The 25000-nt window shown below is 32.6% G+C and overlaps 3 protein-coding genes across 3 annotated transcripts; 2 read left to right on the top strand and 1 right to left on the bottom strand.

Annotated features, from left to right (window-relative positions):
- The first annotated feature begins 8782 nt into the window (after positions 1 to 8782).
- Positions 8783 to 17314, top strand: LOC133794154 (B3 domain-containing protein Os07g0563300). The gene is made up of 14 exons (XM_062231350.1): positions 8783 to 9136; positions 10481 to 10562; positions 10685 to 10783; positions 11024 to 11456; positions 11578 to 11908; positions 12169 to 12265; positions 12773 to 12947; positions 13323 to 13402; positions 14133 to 14180; positions 14273 to 14536; positions 15108 to 15154; positions 15310 to 15426; positions 15854 to 15921; positions 16118 to 17314. Exons 1-14 carry the CDS (start codon positions 9000 to 9002, stop codon positions 16897 to 16899), a joined length of 2760 nt encoding a protein of 919 aa, XP_062087334.1. The 5' UTR covers positions 8783 to 8999; the 3' UTR covers positions 16900 to 17314.
- Positions 17315 to 18444: 1130 nt separating this feature from the next.
- On the top strand, positions 18445 to 19958 carry LOC133793436 (syntaxin-124-like). The gene has a single exon (XM_062230796.1). The coding sequence runs from the start codon at positions 19039 to 19041 to the stop codon at positions 19948 to 19950; it is 912 nt and encodes a 303-aa protein (XP_062086780.1). The 5' UTR covers positions 18445 to 19038; the 3' UTR covers positions 19951 to 19958.
- Positions 19959 to 22898: 2940 nt separating this feature from the next.
- Positions 22899 to 24606, bottom strand: LOC133794153 (vacuolar protein sorting-associated protein 28 homolog 1). Its single transcript, XM_062231349.1, has 2 exons — positions 24457 to 24606; positions 22899 to 23949 (listed from the first exon to the last, which is right to left on the bottom strand). Exon 2 carries the CDS (start codon positions 23786 to 23788, stop codon positions 23147 to 23149), a length of 642 nt encoding a protein of 213 aa, XP_062087333.1. The 5' UTR covers positions 23789 to 23949; positions 24457 to 24606; the 3' UTR covers positions 22899 to 23146.
- Between the last annotated feature and the right edge of the window lie 394 nt (positions 24607 to 25000).

Genomic DNA, 25000 nt, shown 5'->3' with positions numbered 1-25000 from the left:
GTTCAGTGAACTCTTATACCTTGACTTCGAGTATAAATGAAAAGAGTGGAACAAAGTGTTGCTTCAAGAACATCAGCATTAAAATCTTAAATGAAAGGGTTCCCAATTTTGATTAATAACGAGAAAGAGTACCAAAACTGGTTATAAAGAGAATTGTTCATAATTTGTAGTTTAAACAATAAGAAACATAGATGGAGAACGAAGAGAATAATCACCAATCATATTCATCCCTTGGCTCGTGTACAAGCATTTCTTGGTTTTCTTTTGCCCACAACTAAACTCTCGTAATCATCAAATTTGGAACTCTTTGATTTGAACTACTTTGAATTTGGTGATGAACTCACATTTTGCCCTGATTGACTCTTTCTTTTGTCTTCCTCTTTTTAGCAACTGGTGGAAATGTTATCTCAATAGATTAATTTCTTCTACTCTATGTCTACTTGAAGCTTTACCATGCCATACCACCAAGAACATATTCTCGCTATCTGAAGAATTTTTTCTTCAACAAAAGTAATTGTAGCTCCTCAAGAGAAATAAATCCAGCATACTACTCTATTATGATACTGAACCTTTAGGAAACTTTACTACTTATATGCGATAATCCAAGCTTCGTTAGCATCTACCGTCTTGTAGACATGATCACGAGCTATGTCATCCACTTGTTCAAAATATAAGTGCAATAAAAAAAAATTCTAAATATTTATGAAAAATTATATCACAAAATAAAAATAAAAACATGAGTTAAATTGTGGTTTGAATCTCTTTCCACGATCGTGATCATTGATCATGTTCATCGTAACTCTATCGAGTATTGACAAACTTGAAAACTGATTAATGATCATGTTTGACTAAGTTTTTGCTTATAGCAGAAAGTATAAAATAAGTAACTTATTTTTATATTTTAATAACTATTATATAAATATTGTTTTAAATGAAAAGTTATTTTTAAAGTATTTAAATATTAATTTAAAAAAATACCTTCTCAAATTTTGTTTGAGTAATGAGAACCTAATTTCTCTCGAATTGTGGTTTGAATCTATTTTCACAATCGTGATCATTGATTATCATCATGGCTCTATCGAGTATTGACAAACTTGAAAATTGATTAATGATCATATTTGACTAAGTTTTTGCTTATAGCATAAAGTATAAAATAAGTAACTTATTTTTTATATTTTGACAACTACTATATAAATATTGTCTTAAATAAAAAGTTATTTTTAAAGTATTTAATTTAAAAAATACCTTCTCCAATTTTGTTTGAGAAATGAGAACCTAATTTCTCTGAAAAAAAATTCTTTAATTAATATATATTTTTTATTTGAATCCAAAAACTTTCAAAAGACTTTTTCTAATCCTTAAAACTAAAAAAGAGCTTAAAAAGCCTAACTAAATGAGGCAAATATAAAATAGGCGCAGCAAAGCTTTAAGCCGAAATAGATAGAGTACACAAATGATTGAACACGCCAGTGTGATTGTGGGGTCCATTTCTTTTTTTTTTATTTATTTTTTTCATTTCCAAATTTTATCGTTTCTTTGTAATTAATTTTCAACTGAATAATCCTTTGTACGTCACAGCAGGGTATGCCCCCACTCCTCTTATATGAAAATTCGAAGCTGAGTGAGAACTCTTCTACTTTACATTCTATGATTGGTGGGGAGAAAATAAATACATTTTCCTAAAAAAAAATTATATATGATATGAAAAATAGGAAACAAAACTAAACTATTATTTAAAATCACTTTATTTTTCTCAAATTATTAATTTAGTAAACTCACCTCTCTTCGTTTCACCCCAAAATTAGTGGGTTCCACTTCACAATTCTCTAGAGAAAATAATATAACTTATACTATCTTATCAAACTTTTTTTTTTTGTTCTTTTCTATTTTATAATGTACGGTACACTTAAAATTTAAATAATATTATATATATATATGAGAATTTTCTCATGAGGCCTTAACTTTAAGTCTTATCGGTGAGACTCTTAATGTTCTTGACCCGCCAAGAGTTTTCAGCGCGATTTTTTTTTATGACCATGAATATTGTAACTGTTTAGAGCATCCTGTAAATTTTCAGAAAATTTCGAATAATTTACAGTACTGAAAACTAGGTTTAAACATATTGTTGCACATATGACTAATATTTTTTAGGGGAGGTAACCATTTGGTACCCTCTATTTTTGCAAAATATCATTTTGGTACCTTGTGTGTACAAATAATGCTCATTTGGTACCCTGTATTTTGAAATCGTATATATTTGGTACCCTACACATTTTTGGTATCCTGTATTTTAAAATTGTACATATTTGGTACCCTAAACTCAAATTTAATTAATAAAATTTTACCAATTTAATTAAATTACTCTCAATCATACGAGTTACAAATTATATATAACTGCTGATAGTTTTGTCATATTAACAAAATTTTATTAATTAGGATACAAAATATCTATGTTTTCAAAATACAGGGTACCATATGAGCATTATTGAAAACAGAGAGTACCAAAATAATACTTTGTGAAAACAAATGGTACCTAATGAGTAAATTCCATATTTTTTATGCGCGTGGAAATCAATATGTTTGAATCTAGTTTTCGGTATTGTAAATTATTCAAAATTTTCTGAAAATTTGCAAGAAGTTCTAAATAATTACAATGTACACAATTATAAAAAATAAATTAGCCGAAAATACATTCCAAGCCAAAAAAAAAAAAAAAAAAAGTGCACTAGTATACCCATTTGAAGGGTGTACCCAAAAATTTGCCAACACTTTTTTTTTTACTTTTTAGAATTCGAGATTTTCTCACATAAAGAAATAATTAATAATTAAGATCCTTTTACGCGTTGTACCGATGCTAATTTTATTGGAGGAAATCGCGCAATCAAGCATATAATTTTGACCCCATATATAAATACATGCATTTTACCTTTTTCTAAAGTTCATTTTTCATCATTACAAAAATATTTATTGTCACATAATCATAAATTTAGATGATATTTTAGTGTTAAAACATAAAAGTCATGGACAGCATGATTAACTTAATAATAAATACTATTTTACTCACCCATTTGTTTGTTTAATCATATATAGCATATGTATAGTTATAATTGCAATCTTTCATTTTTTTTTGAAAAATTCCTCAAATTCAGAAGATATAACATTTCGAACATAATTGGTCAATGAATCCCAATCATCCTACTATCACAAAGAGAACTTAACTCATTTTTTGCTAGAGCTGCTAGAGCATGGACTGTCATACTTTTAAGTCTAGAAATATAACAACATCTATGTTAATGCAACAATGTTGTCTTTGTAAATCTGGAGGTACTTGCCAACAAATTCTGGTTATCCGTCCTTTTCCGTCAATGAAGATGACTCTGCTGATCGTCGAACCATCAGGGAGTACCTGCAAGAAAGACACTTCGATGCTTAAGTCAGATTTCGATCCCCTCATCTGAATGAGACCAAGGTATTTATAATAAAAAATATTAGGTGGTTAGTCAGATAAGTTTGCTCCCTAATTGGTCGGAGGAATAACTGAATTTCCCTTCCAAATGCTTTAGAATCTATTAAGTATGCAGACGCGCCTCTGACCCATGACTTCTGACTCGGGAGCTTCTGCAGGGGCCAAAACGCTCCGCTTCAACTTACTTAAAATGGGAAAGCCCTTTGGGCCGAATATTTTGGGTCCAACTAACGGGAACAAGGAAATAATGTCTTCAACAAGCACCCCAAACCTTCCACTAATAGCACAAGAATTAATGCCAGCAATGGCAACCAGTGTCACTCTCAATAACTGATAACCGAAGCCTTAATAACAAAGCTAATTTAAATCCATCTCTCTCTCAGCGCCAATAATTCAGCATGTGAAGAACAAAAACCTTTAATTATTACACAAACCATTATTATATGATGAAGAACACATGTGACATTGTCACTAGTTACTATATATATATAATATTCTTAACTTTATCGATGACTAACTTTTTTCTAATCCTATTAGGGATAAAACTAATAAGGAAAAACATGCATGCATTATTGTTATAGGCCAGAATTGAATGTGCTAAAGTTTCATTATGATCTGATTTTTATGTATGTACACATGTATATATAAATAGGACTTATATTATCATATGTGTAATAGTATAGGTTACACAAATTATTGATCGAAATTAACAATCAATACATGCATGCATGTATGTCTTTTCTTGGGGTCCCTACATATTCATATTCTATGTGACATTTCATGTTGATCTGTTTCAACCTCATATTCATTTTTGGAACCTTGCATGAGTAGCTTAATTAGCTATACTGTAGCTAATACCTAGCTATCAACAACCACCGTTATGTTTTCTATCTTCACATTATTACATAAATAATGTTTTAATTGTTCATATAATAATGCATTATTAATCATGAGACCCATCTTTTATCTTTAAATATTATTATTAGCCACACAATTAATTTATTACAATATAATTTAAATAAAAATGTTTATTTCATAATTAATTTACATATCATTTCATCTTAATATAATGTTTTAGTAAAAAAAAAAAAAAAATCAAATAGCCAACTGGCTGATCGAAAGTTTAAGCTTTTACTTTTTACCAATCTTAGTAGATTTTACTTTTAGGCGTAGAGTAATCAAGTTAGTTTTCAGGTTTATATACCAACAACAAGTGAGTTGGTAATCTATGATTTTTTTTTTTTTTTTTAAGTAAGATAGTATTTTATAATTAACTAGTGATACTTCATAATAATTATTATATTAAATTTAACTAATAAAAAAAAGTCACTTTTGTATGGTGTGAACACCAATAGCACACCTTTGCAATCCCCTCTCTCTCTCTCTATATATATATATATATATATATATATAACGAGGTGGTGTACTTGGTCATTTTGGTAATGGTGGAAAATTCAAGTGCAAGAAAAACACGTTTAAAATTGCAAGAAATTCACGTTTGCGTAGTGGTGTGAGAAACTGTTTATTTTTGTGCGATAGAGACTTATAAGTCATATTTTGTTGGTTCTTGCTACGTGTACCAAGCACCATTAATAACAAACAGCATATGCTCGTTACTATATATATAAGCCTTTAATTTTTAAATACATGTGCCAATTGGTGTCACCAAAGGTATAACAAAAAGTAACCAAATGTTATATTATTTAGCATATAAAATTTAGTACTATACTCCAATATTGCACCACATTATTATACTGGGTAGAAATAATGTGTAATACAAGTTTAAAATTTAAACATTGTGAATAATTTTAATAAAAACTGTTTTATTATTTTAAAATATATATATATAATAGAATTAATTATAGTTTTATAGTATCACTATGACATTTAAACACAATGTTGATATATATATTTACATTGCTACATGACATATATATAAAATACAATAATATTTAAAAAGAAATTAATAATAAGAATAAAAAAAGTCATAGTGTAGACAGTAATATATGTGCATCAATTATTTTTGGTTTCTAATGTATTTCGCAATGTCCTTTGGTGAATTTGATGAAGAAAAAAAGTTCCAATGACTTGATAAAAATCAAACTATCACACAAATTTATAAGATAAAAAAAATGATCTATATGCATTTATTATTTTTAAATAAATATGATTTAATTATTTAAATTATTATAAAATATCATATATTTTAATTAATTAATATATTTATTTTTGTTTAAGTTTATATTTGTTCTAGTTTTTAAATTTAGTAGTAACAACAAAATATTATATATTATATGTTTGATATAATATTAAGTTTAAGTTCAATTACATTTTATTTAAGTTAAAAAATGTATGATTTTATTATTTTTAAATAATTATCAATGTAAAATATCTCAAAAATATATTATTTTAATTATTTATTTAAGTTTAAGTTTAAATTATGTTTACAATCTACTGTTAAATATATAAATATTCTGTTAAATATAATAATATTTCGTTAAAGTTAACAAAAAAAATAAAAAACCGTTAAAATAAAAAAATTTCATTATATACACACTTATTATATAATAGAATGGATGTAATAATATTATTCAATAAATGCAAAATAATTTTATTATAATTGAATTTTAAATAAAATAAATATATAAAATTTTTGATTGGTCACGTTAATTCAGAACTCACTAATTATAAATTTTAATTTAATAATACTAATCTATGTACTAAATTTAATGCAACTTTTAATATTACTTTAGAGATGAGTTTTAAATATATAAAATACAAATTTTGTCACACAATTTGGCCCCATGCTCTTACAAAATATATATTATTTAATCTTGTGCTGATAGATGCCTTAATAAGGGTTGTGACAAACATTAATTATAAGTTATATATATATATATATTTGTTCAATGACGATGTCATTGTTGATAATATTTTAAATTACTTTTGCAGCCAATACACTAATTATTTTTGTTGTTTAATTTCACACCCTTTAACTTGTTCTAGATGGATTGAAGAGTGTGATAAAACATTTGTTTTTGCCAACGTGGAATAAAAAAAAGTTGTACACTTTACATAAAAGAAAGTGTCAAATAACGAGAGACAAAAGAAAGCACCTAGATTATTAGCATTAATATTTTGCCATCGTTATATTAATTAATGATATTACTATACTTATATATGTTACGTAAAATTTACTCTTTAGTGCGAATAATTTCAAATTGACCAAATTGGCAAAGACAGTTATTGCCTCTATAGGACCACAGTAGTAATAGTATACAGTACGTATTTTAGGAGAGAGAGACTAAAGCTGTATAATTATAATTCGTTGATGAATGGGGCCCATTTACAGCATACTTCGATCAATAGAATCCGTACACCAAATTGTACGTTAAAAAAAAATCCAATTATTTAATGCGTCCACCTTTGTTTCTTTTATCCATTCTATTCTATTACCTCATAATAATAATAATAAAATAATTATAATAAAAATAATAGTGGTGGGTGTTTACACTAGTGGGGTTCTTTTGCCCTTCTTTTTAAACTTTGTAAATAGTTTTTAGTGTGATTTATTTTAATAATATATATTGCAGTTATTTAAAATATTTATAAATTTTAAAAAAATTATAAATAATTTACAGTATTGATAAAACTAGATTCAAATATATTATTTTACACGCGCTTAAAAATATTAGTCACACGTGTAACAATTTATTTTTAAACTAGTTTTGAACACTATAAATTATACAGAATTTTCTGAAAATTTGCATGATGTTTCAAATATCTATAATCTACATGATCTTAAAGGAAAATTTCGTCGAAAACTGTTCACGGTCTTGCAAAATTTTAAAAAATTATGAATAATTTACAGTACTGAAAACTAGGTTCAAACTTGCTATTTTACATACGCATAAAAATATTAGTCAGGCGTGTAATCACCTGTTTTAAACTAATTTTGGACACTATAAATTATTCATAATTTTTTGAAAATTTGCATGTTGCTTCAAATATCTATAATCTATATGGTCTTAAAACAAAATTTCGCCGAAAAATTATTCACGGGTCGATGACACAAAAAAACCAAACTATAGAAATTCCCAATAATATTAATGGTATCTTTGGCTTTGGCGAAGAAACAACTCATGGCCACTCACCAATGATTTAACTATTTTTTTTCTTCTTAATTTTTAATGTTTGGTTAGACAAATGAAATATCTTTCCTTACCGATAAATATATAACAGAAAACCTTACTAAGAACAAAGCGTGTGGTTTTGGATCTGGTTTTTTGGTTTTTGGTAATAAAACAATTAATGTAACTGTCTCAATTTTTTTATTTTATTTTATTTTTTATGTTTCTTAAAATGTCATACATATATATATATATATGATCGAAGAGTCTATAACGTGGGACATCACTAGGCTTTATATATAAGACTTGTTTTTATTAAATTATTAATCCGAGTATATCCTAATTAATAATGTGACACCTGTCTACGTTCACACTAGTTAACCGTTACGATTAATACATGTACGTTATAATATTTTAGCATTTTGCTTCAAATATTTAAATTACTTATTAATATATTTATTTTAATGGAACGTAATTAATGACGACCAATCAAAACAAGGATAAGCTTTAATACCATAACCACTGGCCAGTAGTATCACTTTCTTTATTTTATTTATTTTTTGCTAAAACATCACTTTCTATTTTCTATCGAGTATTAATAATAAGTAGCTTAGATTGGCTGTAGAATAATTACCACCTAAAAAAAATTGATATTACGTGTATATATATATATATTTTTAAATTAGTATGAAAGGGAGATGTTGTCAAACCAAAAAAGCGCGCGTGTGTAATTTGAGAAGTAAGCGTTACGTGATTGCATGACCTTTGGCGGGCCTTGCATGATTATTCACATCGTTTCGCACGGCAAGGCGGTTTCCCACTCGCGATGACTGTAGATATATGTGTGCACGCGCTGTCTCGATTTGCTTTCTTTTTCACGTGGGGCATTTTTGGTAATACCAGTAGCGGGCTTAATACGAGTCAAACTAAGAAACGAATTTACCAAATCACCCCTCTTCTCTTCCGACCGTTGGGCAAGAATCGCAAGGGAACCATTGGGATAAAATGGAATTTTGCGCATGTGCCAACGACGTCGACGAAAAAGAAGCGAGTGAATTTTGTTAGTAAGAGAAGATTTTAATTAATAAAATAGACACAAGACTCAGACGACGCCAAAGAAATAGATACAAGACTCAGACGTGTTTTTAAAGCCTCTTATAAATAATTTTACGGATTAGATTTATTATATTTTCTCTCACTAAAACAGATATACCAAAACTATCTATCTTCTCTCTCTCTAGCTTTGTGCAGTAGTACAGATCAGGTTGCGAAGACCGTATTCTGGTTTCTGCTCTTTAAAGAGCTCTCTGATGGTGGTGCTGGATTTCTAGGGTTTTATGTAAGGGGGTTTTATTTTGTTTTTTATTTCTCTAGAGACTTGAGTGAGAGTTGTACGAGCTTCGATGTCGACTGCCTCGTCTTCGTCGCCGGCTCCTAAGGTCTGCTACAATTCTGAGTGTAAGGAATTGAAACCGGAGCGCTCCAGAAAGGGATGGCGCCTCCGCACCGGAGAGTTAGCTGACCTTTGTGATCGATGCGCGTAAGTACAGTTTTATTTCGGCTGTTCTATTTGGCTTGTTGTGTGGTTTTACTTTTTTTTTTTTCCTCCCTCTTTGCTTGAACTGTGGAAAGTGATTTTGATTTTGGTGGTCTGTTTGAGTTTGAATTTCGGTGAGGTTTAGGGTTTTACTTGTGGGTATTGGGAGTAATTTACTGAATTGAGAGTTGGTTATGGTGCTATTAGCCGGTTTGGTAACGAAGATTAGGTCTGATTAAAATGTTTATTTGGGGAGTTTGGCTTTAAGATACCATTTTTCTTTTTTTACTTCTTTGTTTTGCGTTTCGGGATTTGGGGTGTATCAAGCACGATCACGGGTCTTGAAGAAATTTGCCTTATTTCAATTTGTGCGTCCCTTTCTCTTTTCGAATTAAAAGAGCTATGGAAATTCACTGTGATGGGTATTCTTCTTTGACGCTGTTTTCTACCTTTTGAAATCCAGTGCTCCAGTGAATGTGGAGAAGGATCGATGTGACATTTTGCTTGTGATTAGTATGGCTTTTACTTAGTTTTAGGTATCTAGTCAACACCTGGCAAATATATATCACAAATGTTTTTTCGTTACTTTTAAATTGTGCTTCATTTGATTTTATGATTCTTCCTTAGTTTTGTCGGAGTTTGCTGAAGATCAATTAATCCGAACACAATTATGTTTACCTTCACATCTTTGAGTCTGTATTGGGTTATGAGGTTGTTAAGATTTTTAGTACGAGACTGGAAAGTAACCTGATATGCGCACTCAATTCCCTTTTAGGTGATAAATTGGTGTCAATCCTTTAATTATCATTCTAACAATAGTGGGGGTGGCAAATGGTTAAGAATTGAAATTGGACTTTGACTTTGTTGACTGTGCTATGTTGACTGCAATATTCCTTCATCTTGGTAGTTCTGTTTTTTTTTTTTACTTTTTTTTTTGCTGCCTTTTCTGCTTGTAAAAGGGAACTTGTGAAGCAATATTTTTGCAAATGTTATATACTCAGGAGTAAGAGAATATGCGGGTCACTGGAATATATATATATATATATATAGTAACTTATTATTCTCAGCTCTTACGCACAGTTGGTTATATTTTCTCTACCTTTTGTATTTTCTTTGCTGTTTGATGATAGAACGTCTAATTTCTTTGGCATTTCAAGTATATTGTAATCACACCGAGGCTTTATTTTATTTAAACTTTATAGACGTTGTTTCTTTATAGTTTGAAACATTATGGTTTTATTATAATTTGCGTACTCTGTACTAATTTCTCTCTCTTTCAAATTTGTGTCAATTGTATGTTTAAGCATGATTTGCTCCAAAACTTAATTTACTTCTGTTTTGCTCAAGTTCTGCTTTTGAGGAAGGAAGATTCTGTGAGACTTTCCATGGAAATGCTTCTGGCTGGAGGTGTTGTGAATCTTGTGGAAAGGTTGCTAGAAATTTTGTGACTAATTACATAGTTTTATTATAAATGTATAATACTATTAAAAGAAGAAAAGTTACTTCGGTTCTGGATATTTACATCTTATATTGGTTGTATTTTCTTTGCAGCGGATTCATTGTGGATGTATTGTTTCTATTCATGCCTTTACATTATTGGACCCTGGAGGAATTGAATGTATTACCTGTGCAAGGAAAAATGTCTTTTTGGTAGGAAGAAATTTACCTATACGTTCAATTCTTTTTATTGCAACAAATGATATAGTTTTATTTATGGTTGCATATATGAGCATGTAAAAGTTGCTTATTTATTTTAATTTTGAGCTAAATTTTTTTATAAAAAAGTGCGTGAAATTAATTGTTTACTTCGACCAGTTGGTTTTATAAGCCTTTTTTTAATACAAAAAAAATATTATCATGCAACTTAGTATTCTGTACTGTGTACTTCAGACGTCAAATCCAACATGGGCCCAATCTTTCCTTTTCCCATCTGAAAGACTCAAAGACTTGTCTATGACGAAAAACTGGAATCAGTTGGCTGGATCAGGTCCTGTTCCTTGGCGGCAAGCCCCTAGCTTATTTAGTTCGTCTATTCCATCATCTGAAATGCAGCCAAGGGTTCCTTTTGAAGTTGACATTTCAAGTGCAATAAACAAACTTGGTAATGTAGAAAGGATATCTACTTGTTCCTTGGACAAGAACAAAATTGAGGATTTATCTGAAAGATTACACAATGGTTGCCTGAAGCTTGGTGCCCAAGAGATACATGAAAGGATATCTACTTGTTCCTTGGAGAAGAGAAAAATTGAGGATTTATCTGAAAGATTACACAATGGTTGCCTGAAGCTTGGTGCCCAAGAGATACATGAAAATGGGATCACAGGTACTAACTTTCATGCTCTTCAGTATGCAGTGGAAAGAATAAGGGTATTTGTATGAGTTCTTAATTTTGATTTGATACTATAGAAGTGGCTAACATACTTGTTTTGAACGTATTTATACAGGAAAGAATTGTGAGGAGCAAATTAGTTCATGTTTGAGTATGTCTCAACATTCTTCTTCTCTAAAGGAGGATCCATCTACTCCCCAATTTGGTATGATTGTACCCTATTCCGGTCCAATTGAAACAAATGATCAACTAGTGGTTTCTGGAACAAATTTGCGGCCAACCCCTCCTTCCTTGTCAAAACAATTTCTACAGAACGGGGTTGACCCATCTGGTGAAACTCATATTCGCAATGCAAGGCCTCGGGCAGATGCCAGAGGAAGAAATCAATTACTTCCTCGGTATTGGCCTAGATTTACTGATCAAGAGCTACAACAAATAACTGGAGAGTATCCTTTTGTTTTATTTTCTTATTTGTAAATTTTAGATGTTCTCCTAGGAACATTTTCTAGGCTTGTATTATGAGTGTTGCTGGGAACACTCATAATCAAGAGCTGCAACATTTTCTAGGAATTTATACCTGTCCTTGCTAGGCTTGTATTATGAGTGTTCCTTCTTGTGTTGTTGGGCACCACTGGTGCCCCTTAGCAATTCTCTTGTATTAACGTGTTCTAAGATCACCAAACCATACGCCTTAACCATATTTAAGTTCAAATTCTGTAATCACTCCGTTGTTTGAGAAAATGTTAAGTGCAAGTGACGCTGGACGAATTGGACGTCTTGTACTGCCAAAAAAATGTGCAGAGGTGAGTTTTTATGTTATTAAGTGGAATGTAACTTTGGTTTTATGGAGTGCCAAAAGAAAAATCTTTGGTTTTTAGAGGTGGTAAACACACCAATTGTTTGAAAGTTAAATACATTTTTTAGTCCCTGCTGGTGGGTTAGATGGGTTAGTTAATTGATATGTATCATTACCATTCATCATGATAATTTTTGACCTTGTACGTATGCTTAGAGTTGGGTGCACCAAGTCTGATGAATTTTTTCGTGTGTTATTTTTCTATTAATTTTAGTATATTGTTGGTCTCTTCTCCTCCACTTTATTATTTTTTGTCTTTCCTGTCAGGTCAATTATTAGACTGCTTTGTTCTAATTTGTGGCTTGAAAACTGAATTGACATGATGCATGTTTCATTATTTGCAACACTAAAGATCACTCTGGCTTAGTATTTTCACCACATTCTCTTTTTAGGCATATGATATGTGATTTAGCTTATATGTTTTTATGCAAATAATGCGTTTTCCATGTGGCAGGCCTACTTTCCTCCAATTTCTCAGCCTGAAGGATTACCTCTTAAGGTCCAGGATGCAAAAGGCAAGGAATGGATATTTCAGTTTCGCTTCTGGCCTAATAACAATAGCAGAATGTATGTTCTGGAGGGAGTTACCCCTTGCATACAGTCCATGCAATTACAAGCTGGTGACATAGGTAATCAACTGCTGCCACTTGGGAAAATATTGAATTTATAAGTATGGAGTTGATTGTTACTTCTGAATATGGACGGATAAACACTTTAATAATGATTTAGCTCAGCAAGTACCCATTCATTTTTCTTTTTAGGTTTGTTGGATTTGGTTACTGCTGTCTTGGATTTACTGGGTCCTTGTGTACTTAATAACATTGATAGAATATCTGGTCAAATATTAAAGTGTTAACTGCTGCAGTGTAGTGGTCTCAAAGATTCTCATTTTAAGCTCAGTATATGTATATCATTTTTCTAGTGCATGTAGTGTCAGCTTATATTATAGCATCTGGTTCTTTGATTCTCCCACTTTGGGTCTGAGTGCTGTTCTTTTGTCGCAGTCACGTTTAGTCGTTTAGAGCCTGAAGGAAAACTAGTCATGGGGTTCAGGAAGGCCTCAGCAGCCCCACCATCAGATCAGGTTTGACCTTTTCTCAATTCACCGTCCATTACGTTTATTCTGATTGTCCATGGGTGGTGTTGTTAAAGAAGGCTTCAATATATTCATACCTGGATATGAAACTTTGTTATAATGTTAAGTTGGAAGATAATGCAATTGCAATAATTTGCCATGAAATGTAGAAGGAACTAAGTTTCTTTATTCTGTTTCTGTATTTTAAATTTGTGTATAATTGCTGGATTTGTTTGAAATAATAAAAGAGAAACCAGACAGCACTCTTAAACAATTTGTGTGGGATTATTTATCTCATCCAAATGTGTGAGCTCTCAAAAGTAGTAGGGTCTCACTTCTATTTCAAGTTCCAATGCTAGTAGATCCTGTTTTGTAGGAAGTTTTTTATTTTTAGAAAAAACGTAAGGAAAAGTAAAATAAAATACTAAGTATTAATTTATAGAAAAATTAGTCTTTATTCAATTCAATACTGCACCACTTACAAGAAAATATTGACTTTATCCCAATTCAATCCGATATATTCTAGTCATGTGCACCAAATGCACTTCTAGCTCACATTGGTCTTGGTTTTGTTCTATTCAATGTTCATCAACTTAACTACTGAGTAAAGCATGCATTTCAGCTGAGCTTATCATCTTGTGTTGTAAAATTTCTAGGTTTTAGCATGGATATCTCTATTTGGTGTACTGTCAATAATGTCAGCATACTATTTACTTTTTCTAATTGCTTTAATTGGCAGGAGAATGAAACAAACAAGAATGCAAATGGAGTTTCAGCACGCGGAGATGTTAGTATTTCAAAGTAGATCTACTTAAGTTTATTTTTATTCGTCTTTTAAATCTTAGCTCAGTATTACCTAGCTTTTCATCAATCAACCAGGTGGAACTGGCTGATCCTAGTTGTTGGTCAAAAGTTGACAAGTCTGGATACATAGCAAAAGAAGTTGTAGGAGGAAAAGCGTTGATCTCTAGAAAGAGGAAGAGTAGTACTTTAGGTTCTAAGAGTAAGCGCCTTAGAATTGAAAATGAAGACATGATGGAGCTGAAGCTAACATGGGAAGAAGCTCAAGGGCTGCTTTGTCCTCCTACCAATCACGTTCCGAGTGTTATAGTGATTGAAGGCTTTGAGTTTGAGGAATATGAGGTACTGAATTTAGTTCTATTCTAGAAAGATATGTCATTGCCAAGTTTTTGTTTTTTGATATTGAAGTATTCCATATATATGCTAGCAAGGAAGATGGAGGTTGCTTGCACTCAAAGTTCTGCTGTTCATAACTGTGCTGTTCTAGAATGGCTTTACCATGGCTTTTGTTTTGCTAATGAAGCATGAGTCATATGGTGGGTTCTAGAGTGTCGTGGTAGAAAGTAAACTTGATAAAACCTAATATGACATCTTGTAGTTCTTTTTTTCTATATTCAAGTTTTTATTTTATTTTGAATATTACTATCATTACATTTTACATAAACTTCTGTTTGTACTGATTAGTTTCTAGAAGCAAGCAAATGGAAAGAACTATATGAACAGCCAAATTTTATTGTGTTTATTATTGTAATACCATCTGCCTATCATTCATTTTTCCCGAGTCCTGCCCTTTAAACTTTACAGTGTTAAACTCCAAACTTATATTTTTATAATGAGTGTGTGTGTGTGGGTTTTGCAAATATAAAATTTGGGGTCTAGGGCTGATTACTAACTCTGGTTATTGTCATTACAGGATGCCCCAGTACTTGGGAAACCAACTATTTTTTCAACTAACAATGGGTAAATTGCTTGGCTTTGAGCTCCGATATCTGTATACATATTTTTTTTAAGATTCTATGAGCTAGTTCTTATTTGAGTCATTTCATGCTTCAGAGTGGTGTTATTTTTGTGGCTATGGGTTAACACAAGCTTAAATGCTTTTTTATTTGTATCAGTGAAAAGGTTCAATGGGTTCAATGTGAAGATTGTTTCAAATTGCGCAAATTGCCTGCTGATGCCCTTGTTCCCCCTACTAAATGGACTTGTTCTGATAATTCATGGGACCCACAAAGGTATTAGCCGCCATCCTGCATGTATTGTTGTGATGATAATTCTGTTTTGGCACATAAACTTTACATCTCACTTCCAAATATTATTGGATGCGATAGTTATGTGCCTCTTCTCCTTAATCTTATCTCGCTCTAATATAATTAGGCAAAATAGATATGCTCCTTTTTCTCTTAAGGCTCAAGTCTGCTGTTAAGCGCGGTGAACTTTCTCAATAAAACCTTCCCCCAACAATTAGGGACGCAAAAACTCTCTTAACAAAGATACAATTTCAAATGAGCTATTAAGATTTCATTGCTTCTCTGCCTGCATTTCTTTTGGGGGAATCTTCAAACTTGTTACGTTACGACTTTGTGAAAAGTCAAATTGACCTATGAGTTACAGATTTACAGTATCTGGTTTTCTGTTAATCTGTTAAAAAATTGCTTGCAGATCTTCCTGTTCTGCAGCTCAAGAATTAACTTCAGAAGAACGTCAAGATCTGCTGCCGACTGTTTCAGGTAGAGATTGCTGGAGATGGTATTTTATTATTGTTTTCTGTTCCCCATCCTGCCACGTATGATGAATTTGGAGTTTAACTTGTTTAAGCTGTGGGGCATGTCACTCAATTTTTAATTAAAAGTTTTCGTGTGATATTGGGATATGCATTTTAGTGTTAAAGCTAAAACTGTAATGTGTCCTACTGTGATTGAACAGCTGCGTCTAAGAAAATGAAGGCTGCTAAACAGGATGTGGAGAATGTGGAAGCTCTTGAGGGTCTTGACACCCTCGCTAATCTAGCTATTTTGGGAGAAAGTGACTCCCTCCCAGCATCAGCTCAGGCGACCACGAAACACCCCCGACATAGACCTGGTTGCTCATGCATTGTGTGCATCCAGCCCCCAAGTGGGAAAGGCCCCAAGCACAAACCATCATGTACATGTAACGTTTGCCTAACCGTGAAACGGCGCTTCCGTACACTAATGATGCGACGTGAGAAGAAGCAATCTGAAAAAGAAGCAGAAACTACACGCAAAAAGCAGCAGCAGCTGCAACCCTTGCCAGAGAAGTTGCAGGATGACACAGTGACCAATAATAATAATAATGCCCCAAATAGTCCTAAACGGCATATTGATGTCCTTGAAATTTCAGATGACGATCCTAGTAAGGTGAAATCATCCACCTCACCATTTAAAGGCCAAATAGACCTGAATATCCAGCCGGAGCGGGAAGAAGAGCTATCCCCTAGCTCAGATTCTGGCAGCATGATGAAGTTGCTCCATGATGCTACAGAGAGATATCTTAAACAGCATAGAGTGTCGGGCTCTGGTTGCAATGAAAATCCATCTGGTAATGTGTTGCGGTGCGATGGAGATGAGACAATGGGAGAGAAACACACCAACGGCATAAACCTCGGTACCAATCATCACAATGCAGATGAAGATCGCCCCGCAACTTTGTCCATCACCGCTTCGCTATCATCAACTCCCGCTGGATGAACCTGCGATTTCTTGTTCCTTGTTTCTTCTTGTATACTATGTCGCATTGATCAGCAACTCGTGGTGGCGTTGTTGAACACCTTGGGTTCTGCATTCATCCACAGTAGTATCTCTCTCATTCAGAGGTCTGTACATAAAAAGAGAGTAGGAAAGGAAGAGGGCTTATCGAGAAACGAATTGTATGGTCTGATATTTTCTCTCTACATTTAAAGTAATTGTAGGCCCAAGTTGTGTTGAAGTAGTTGGGAGACGATGAATGCTACAACTGAAGTGCATTGCAGGTTGAGGCTTTTGCAGTTTCTTTTTTCTTTTCCTTTTTTTTTGGAGCTCGCCTTGCAGCCTTCATTCTGTAATAGAGATGTAACAAATATCTGTTTTTTCGGCTCGATGAAAGTAGTGATTTACATTTGGGGTAGCATACTTGTTTACTCATGTTTTTGTACATAAATTTATGATACAATTATGCGACTGATAAAGATGTCAAATCTGCATGGGGCGTACAAAGTAGCAATTTTTGTCAGAGCTTTGGTATTGGGAATAACAAACCAAAGCATCTCTATGTTTAATTATGAATATATATTATTAACAAAATTTTAAATTTATTTAAATAAACTAAAAGTTTTATGTCTTTTTAAACTGTGTTTTGACTCTGTTTGTATTATTTATTTTGATAAATTATTTTTTAGATTCTGTATTTTCTAAAATAATTTAAATAAATATCTAAACTCGATTTTTTATCAAAATTTTTTAAACTAAAATTACAAATAATTCATCAAACTAACGACTCACAACAAAAATAGTTATTTTGCCGTAGAACTGTGTTGTTATATTTAATTTTGTGTTAATCAAAATCAGGTTTAGGGATCTATTTGAACTATTTTATAAAATACAGAGTCTAAAAAATAATTTATCAAAATATAAGATCCAAACAAATAATAAGACAAAATACAGAGTCTAAAAAAATATATACGCTAAACTAAAATATGCTTTGTTTATACCCATTAAACAATCGAAATCTAGCTTGTTACTACCTGGTATTAATAGACATTTTTATGTAATGTTATTTTTTAATAACCACATCTCGCTGGATATTTTTAACTAGGTCTGAAATGCTTTCATTATTCTCATAATGCAAGTATTGGGCAAATGGTATGGAATAGAATTTGGAGAGATATTAAATTATTGAATTATAACAAAAAATTTAGTATTGTACTGGAAAAAACAATGTCATAATAATGAAATTAGTTATTATTATTTCAGTCAAATTGATATGATTTGATAATCATGGCTTTTTTTTTATATTAAAAATATAATTATCCTATCAATAAAAAGCAAGCACATATAAATGTAATCTCTTCCAGCAATCGATTTTATTGTATAATAATATAAAAAGAATTATGAATAAAACTACATGATAATAATAAGTATTACTTAGAATCTGTCAAAAGTTAATTCTACAAGAGAATTCCAATCAAAATCTATGTATCATGCATGACCCTATAATAATTATGAAATATTTTTTAAGTTTATTAACTAAACTGTTAATCTTATCGGTAATGTTGAGGATACTCACCACTAAATGATCCCAACCGAACTTATATTATATCATATCTTTGTGGCTGAGACTTGGTGAAAAGAAAAGAAAATGACCAAGTCAACGAGACAGTTCTTGACTAGGAAAAAAAATTAGAAAGCTTTCTATGTTAATTGAGGATTAAAAAAAAAGCAAAGCCATATTCGTACCCTTGCCCCCTTAACAACGGCCTTGTAGGATAATTTGGCTGGTCCTAATCCTGAGTTAACACCAAGCCTCTAATAATACCTCTTAATCCCATCCCAACCAAAAATAAGGAAACTTCGTCCCATCTCCATTTCTGGATCACTATTTTCTGCCTTTGTCACCATCTTTCTCTTCCTCTTCATTATGCAATAGTCCTAACTCTTACAAGAAACTTTTACGTACACTAGTTCTAATAACCAAACACAAATAACTTTTTTACTGAGACAAAAATCTTCTTCTTCTTTTTTTTTTTAATAGTTTCTTTGTCCACTGCCGTGATTGATTTCACGTGAGAAGAGAAACCCAATTCACAGAAGAAGAAGAAGAAGAAGAAGAAGAAGAAGAAGAAGATAATCAAAATGAACGATTTATTCTCGAGCTCATTCAAAAGATATACGGACCTGAAACAGCAGTCGTACCTTGACGACATGGAAGCCGGGAAAGAGAGCGCGAATCTCGACAAATTCTTCGAAGACGTGGAGAATGTCAAGGAAGACATGAAATCGGTCGAGAAGCTTTACAGAAAACTACAGGACGCTAACGAGGAAGGTAAGATAGTCCACAACGCCAAAACCATGAAGGAGCTTCGGTCGAGGATGGACACAGACGTGGAGCAGGTGCTACGACGAGTCAAACTCATAAAGGGAAAGCTCGAAGCTTTGGAACGTTCCAACGCAGCCAACCGAAATCTGCCCGGGTCCGGACCCGGGTCTTCGGCTGACCGGACTCGGACCTCGGTGGTGAGCGGGCTGGGGAAGAAGCTCAAGACCATGATGGACCATTTTCAGGGGTTGAGGAACCGAATGCAGTCGGAGTATAAGGAGACAGTGGAGCGAAGGTACTTCACCATAACAGGGGAGAGAGCGAGTGAGGAGACGATAGAGAATCTGATATCGAGTGGAGAGAGCGAGAGTTTTTTGCAGAAGGCGATTCAGGAACAGGGTAGGGGTCAGATTTTGGACACCATTTCAGAGATTCAAGAACGACACGACGCGGTTAAGGAGATTGAGAAGAACCTGATTGAGCTTCATCAGATTTTCTTGGACATGGCGGCTCTGGTGGAGTCGCAGGGTCACCAGCTGAATGACATCGAGAGCCACGTGGCGCACGCTAGCTCGTTTGTGAGGCGTGGGACTGGTAACCTCCAAGAGGCGAGGGAGTACCAGAAGAGCTCCAGAAAGTGGACGTGCATGGCCGTTGGCCTTGGTGCGGTTCTCGTCTTTCTTCTCTTGTTCCCACTTTTCACATCAATCTTTCCTCATTTGATCTAAAAAGAAAATGTTGACTTATTTGGTCTCTCTGTATAGGGTGCAATTCAAAATTATGATACCCAAAATAGTTGCATATATAGCCAATGTAATTAAAAAATTTCTCTTTTGTAAATGTAGGAAAATAGGTGTACATGAATTTGCTGCTCTGTGGTGTTGTTATAAGAACAGGGAAACGGGTGATAATATTTGTATTATCAATTATATATTTGAATTCTCTAATGAAATTACCATTTGACTATTGCTTTCTATTTTTCTAGTCGAAACATTAAGCCTTGCGCTTGAATGTTCATGAATTAATGGACCCCCTTGTTAAATATGAATGGTTAGTTTGTTGCTTGCAAAATTATCAATATGTATATATACATAGGAATATATCAATTCGCTAAAAATGACAATTATTTGCCTACGTCTACGAGAGTCACCAAATATTTTTGAACAAGTAGGAATTATACAAGAGTATTTCTCTCAGGAAATGCTTACACTTTCAACTAAGACTTTTTCACTTTAATTTTTCTGTCTCGACCTATGCCCTTCTTCGAGAGCTCTTTTTTATTGAGAAATTTGATTATTGATGCATAATAGTAGTTCATGTAACAAAATTATTTTAGCTTATGTAAGTATTGTTGGGTTTTATGCCCTTATAAAATCATGTCGAACATGTAACCCGATTTCATATAATCAATAAAAGTAATATAAATCATTTAGTTTGGACAACCGTGTATAAGTAGTATAAATGCTTATAAATCATTTTTCCGTCTCGACCTATGCCCTTCTTAGACATATCTTTTTTATTAAGAAATTTGATTATTGATGCATAATAGGAGGTTCTATAACAAAATTATTTTAGCTTATGTAAGCATTGTTAGGTTTTATGCCCTTATAAAATCATGTCGAACATATAACCCGATTTCATATTGTCAATAAAAGTAGTATAAATCATTTAGTATAAATCATTTAGTTTAACAACCGTGTTGCTTGCTTATTTGGTTACATTGGACTAAGACCGATATTGATTATTGATTGATAAATAAGTATCGTTTTTATCGAATTTAATTAACATCACAACGTTGACCATAAATTAAGTCGATCTTAATTCTGAGTGATAATATTTTGCTAATTATATTATTTAAATTTTTTTACTTGTTACGTTCAAAGGAATCAGGAGATACTATTGAATTGAATAGGAAATATAGGAGTTTTCCAAATACTCACAGAAACTCTCACTCACAGAGTATTTCTCTCAAGAGATGCTTACACTCTCAACTAAGAATTTCTCACTCTGATTTTTCCTTCTCAACCGATGCCTTTCTTCAAAGAGCTCTTTCTTATTTATAGAAGGGAAAAATGATCTCTCTTTCCCCAAGATGCAATAATGAAAGACACAAAAGTCCAACCAACCATCCAACTTTTGACTAAGTTACAAGTTAGTTAGGTGTCTTGAGCCTTGAGCTTGAGCCAATTTTCAACGAATAAATGTTGCAACCATATCTTATACTTGTTGGCAAAAAAGGATGGGAATGTAAGATAGAGACAATAGTTAATTAGAATATAAAATATGTACCAATATATTCTCTATTTTTTCTCTTACCATTTTTATAGAAAAAATATTATAAAAGTTGTATCATTATAATTCTATATATTCTCTATAATTATAGTTTTTCATTTAAACAAAAAAAATATATAGGGTCTAAATTGTATCATTTAATAGAATATGGGGACCTATGTGCTCAAAAATTTAATATGGAGTCCTAAATAATACCATTGGTATAGAATAAGGACCGCAATTGCTATATAGGGCAAATTTTGCTCTCTCCAAGAACATCTCTTGTCAAAGAAAGAAATGTACTTCTTCCTCTCCATATCCGACTTTTGAAGGGATTTTGTGATGTGTTGTTTTTCTAGGGATACTTTTAAGAGGGAAGAAAATAGACAAAGTTTTCATTTATGGAGAAAGCCAAGTCAATAATATATGACTGTCAAGTCTTTTCATTGATCCATACACATCAATTTATTTATTACAAGGGAAACTCACTTTCCATCTTAGTCTTGCACTCTCTCGTACTATTATTCTGTTATTTTACCCCATGAATTTTATTAATCTACATAAAAATATTTGAACACTCCTAACAAGTAATCAAAATGAACATTTAATCAAAATTTGTCTGGAATACTGTTGTGCAAACGAGATAAATATTGAAATTAGAGATCAAAATTATACTTTTTATATGACAACCAAAACATCAAATTTCAGTTTGAATTTAAAAATAATAATTTAAAAAAATCAATATTCAGCCATTTTGCTTAGAACCCCCCAATGATTAATTTCTAAAATTACTAGTAAAGCTTACAAAATTTGATGAAGTCTGTTAGAATAAAATGAGTGCTGAATAGATGCAAGTCTGTTTTTATTAAAAAAAAGAGTAAAAATATGCAAAAACAGAACATGTATCAACTGCAAAGATTACTAGCTTTCTCATCAATTTGTCCAACTTTCACCCAGGCAAACAATCAATGATGCGATAAGTAATAAGAATACAACAATTTGTTTTCTCAAGCCAAAGAATAAAAATTCACCCACTTTGTAGAACCCTAATGGTTTATTCCTAAAATTTAGGTATGAGTTTATATAAATATATATTTACTAGTAAGACTCGCAAAGTCTGTTCGAATAAAGAGTATGTATCAAAAGGAGAGCATGTATAATCTGCAAATATTACTAGCTTTCTTATCAATCAACTGAGCACAAAGTGTTAAGAACACAAACATCTGCTTTCTCAAGCCAAAGTAGTCATATAATCATAAAATCGTTCTCTTGACTTTTAAAATGTGTTTCACCTAAACTTTGGAGTTCAATTGAATCCAGAATAGTATGCAATAATAAATGCTGCAGACGATATTCACTAACAAGTTCAAGTAGTACTACCATTTGAAAGATAAGGAGTACGAAATTAAAGCAAAGTGTACTGAAAAGTAACACGATAGTACTAATAAAAGGTCATTACGAATTAAGTACTACTAACATGTGATTGCACCAAAATCAGATCTTTCATCCAAGATCAGATATCCAAAAAAATAGTAATTCATCCCAAGGAATCACTGAGGTTCAACCAAGCATATCCTATAACTAACACCATAACACAATATGAAGAGTCAATCCGAGATCATATCCTCTTATTTACATACTTACAGAAAACAATCAAGTGCCAGCGTTCGGCAAAGCTGCCATAAATGAGTTATAAGATGACTCAAGATCGAAGTGAAGCTGACGAGCCTGCTGCTCCGTCAACTCATCTGCCGCACCCATCTTTGATAGCCTTGCAATCCACTCCTTCAACTTCACCCTGCCCACAAAATCTGGAGGCAAAAAGCTCAACTTATTAAGCGATGTCGCAAGGTCAGAGAGCAAAGGGTGCACCTGATCAACTGCAAACATATTGAGCTTCAATGAATCCATGGCCGTGATGAAATTCTGCGTACACTCTGCCACGGCGGCAGCTGACGTGTTTCCCGACGAAGAAGAGGCGGTCCGGTGCTCCACAGTGGCAGGCACCCCAGAAGTCACCAGGCGATTTAACGCAGCTGAGCAATCCATTTTGTATGTGTCAGCAAAGCGCTCTATGCTCGGGATGGTGTCTTTGAGTGAGGAACTTAAGGTTTTGAAATGGGCAATGAGTTTAAGGCATTCGGCCTCGTACTCTGTCGAGGAGATGATGTCTCGAACATAGGCCTTCTCAAGCTTCTCAGTTGCTTTTATTATGGCATATAACTCGGCGAAGTTCTCATACATTTCTCTCTCGCGCTTGTCGTTCCAGAGCTTGACCTCCATTTGGGTATTCATATATGTTTAATAGATTAAAAGGGTGTGTGTATATATGTATATCTATATACTTTGGAGGTTCAATGAAAAATGGGATTTTCAGCCGTTTGGGGATAGCAAATGTGTGAAGAGAATTGGAGAAGAGAACGGGTCACGCGCAAAGAGGAAAAACCTTTTATTCACTGGAGCAAAATCATGTATAGAGAAATATAAAAACAAAGTGAGTGAGAATCATCTCTAAGTACTTGTGCACAAGTAAACAAATAAAAAAGCAAAACATTCAGTTTAGGAATAGCAAATTCAAACAGTATAAAGCATAACTAGCTAGTACGAGATAATAATCAACACGGGTTTTCTGATTGGCTAACAGGAAAAAAAAAAAAAAAAGTCTTAAATTAGAATAATTTGCAGTTCGAACCTTGAAAAACAAAACTTAAACCCCAATCGAATCAGGTCTTCCATTTTCTCAACAGCCAAACAGGTAAGAAATAGTACAAACAAAAAGAAGATTCAAAACAATGCAAAGAGTGAATTACACAATCCATATCGAACCCAAATTCTCGATTTTAAAGAAAGAAAGAAAAAAAATCATAGAATTGAACCCTAAAAACATTGAGGATCAGAAAACAAAGAAGATTAAGATCAAAATATTAGGACAGAGAGAGAGAACAAAGGGGAAAAAAACTTACGGAGAAGAAAACGCGTCTGATTGGAAAGGTTGAAGAGAGAGAGAGAGAAAAGTGTGTCTGTATGTGTCGGAGGAGGAAGAAGAAGGTGATGAGAGAGAGAGAGAGAGATTGCGTGTGATTTGGCTTGAAATATTATTGCTGCTTACGGCATCTACGTGTAGCAGTTGAAAAAGAAACCCAAAACAAAACTACAATTTCAATTTACAAACACGCCCTTTTCACTTCTCTCTCTGCTGTTCTCTTCTGTGCTGTGACGCTACATATTTGACTTTTATACCCCTATTACTACTACTACTTTTCTTTCTTTCTTTCTTTCTTTCTTGGGATCAACGTCGTACGATTTCCTGGCCCATTATTTTCCACCTCATGGCCCAAAATCACTTCATTCATTTATGGGCCTCGTAATAAAGTTAAGATGGGCCTCCAACATCCTACAAAAATACCACAATTATAGAAGTCTCTGCCCAAAAATCTCTATTTAAATATTTAATTTTTTAATTCTTTTTTCATTTATTTGAAATATTAAATAATGAGAAAATAGGAA

This window comes from Humulus lupulus, chromosome 8, assembly GCF_963169125.1.
Source record: "Humulus lupulus chromosome 8, drHumLupu1.1, whole genome shotgun sequence".
Taxonomy (NCBI): domain Eukaryota; kingdom Viridiplantae; phylum Streptophyta; class Magnoliopsida; order Rosales; family Cannabaceae; genus Humulus; species Humulus lupulus.
This window is presented reverse-complemented; position numbering and strand designations above follow the sequence as displayed.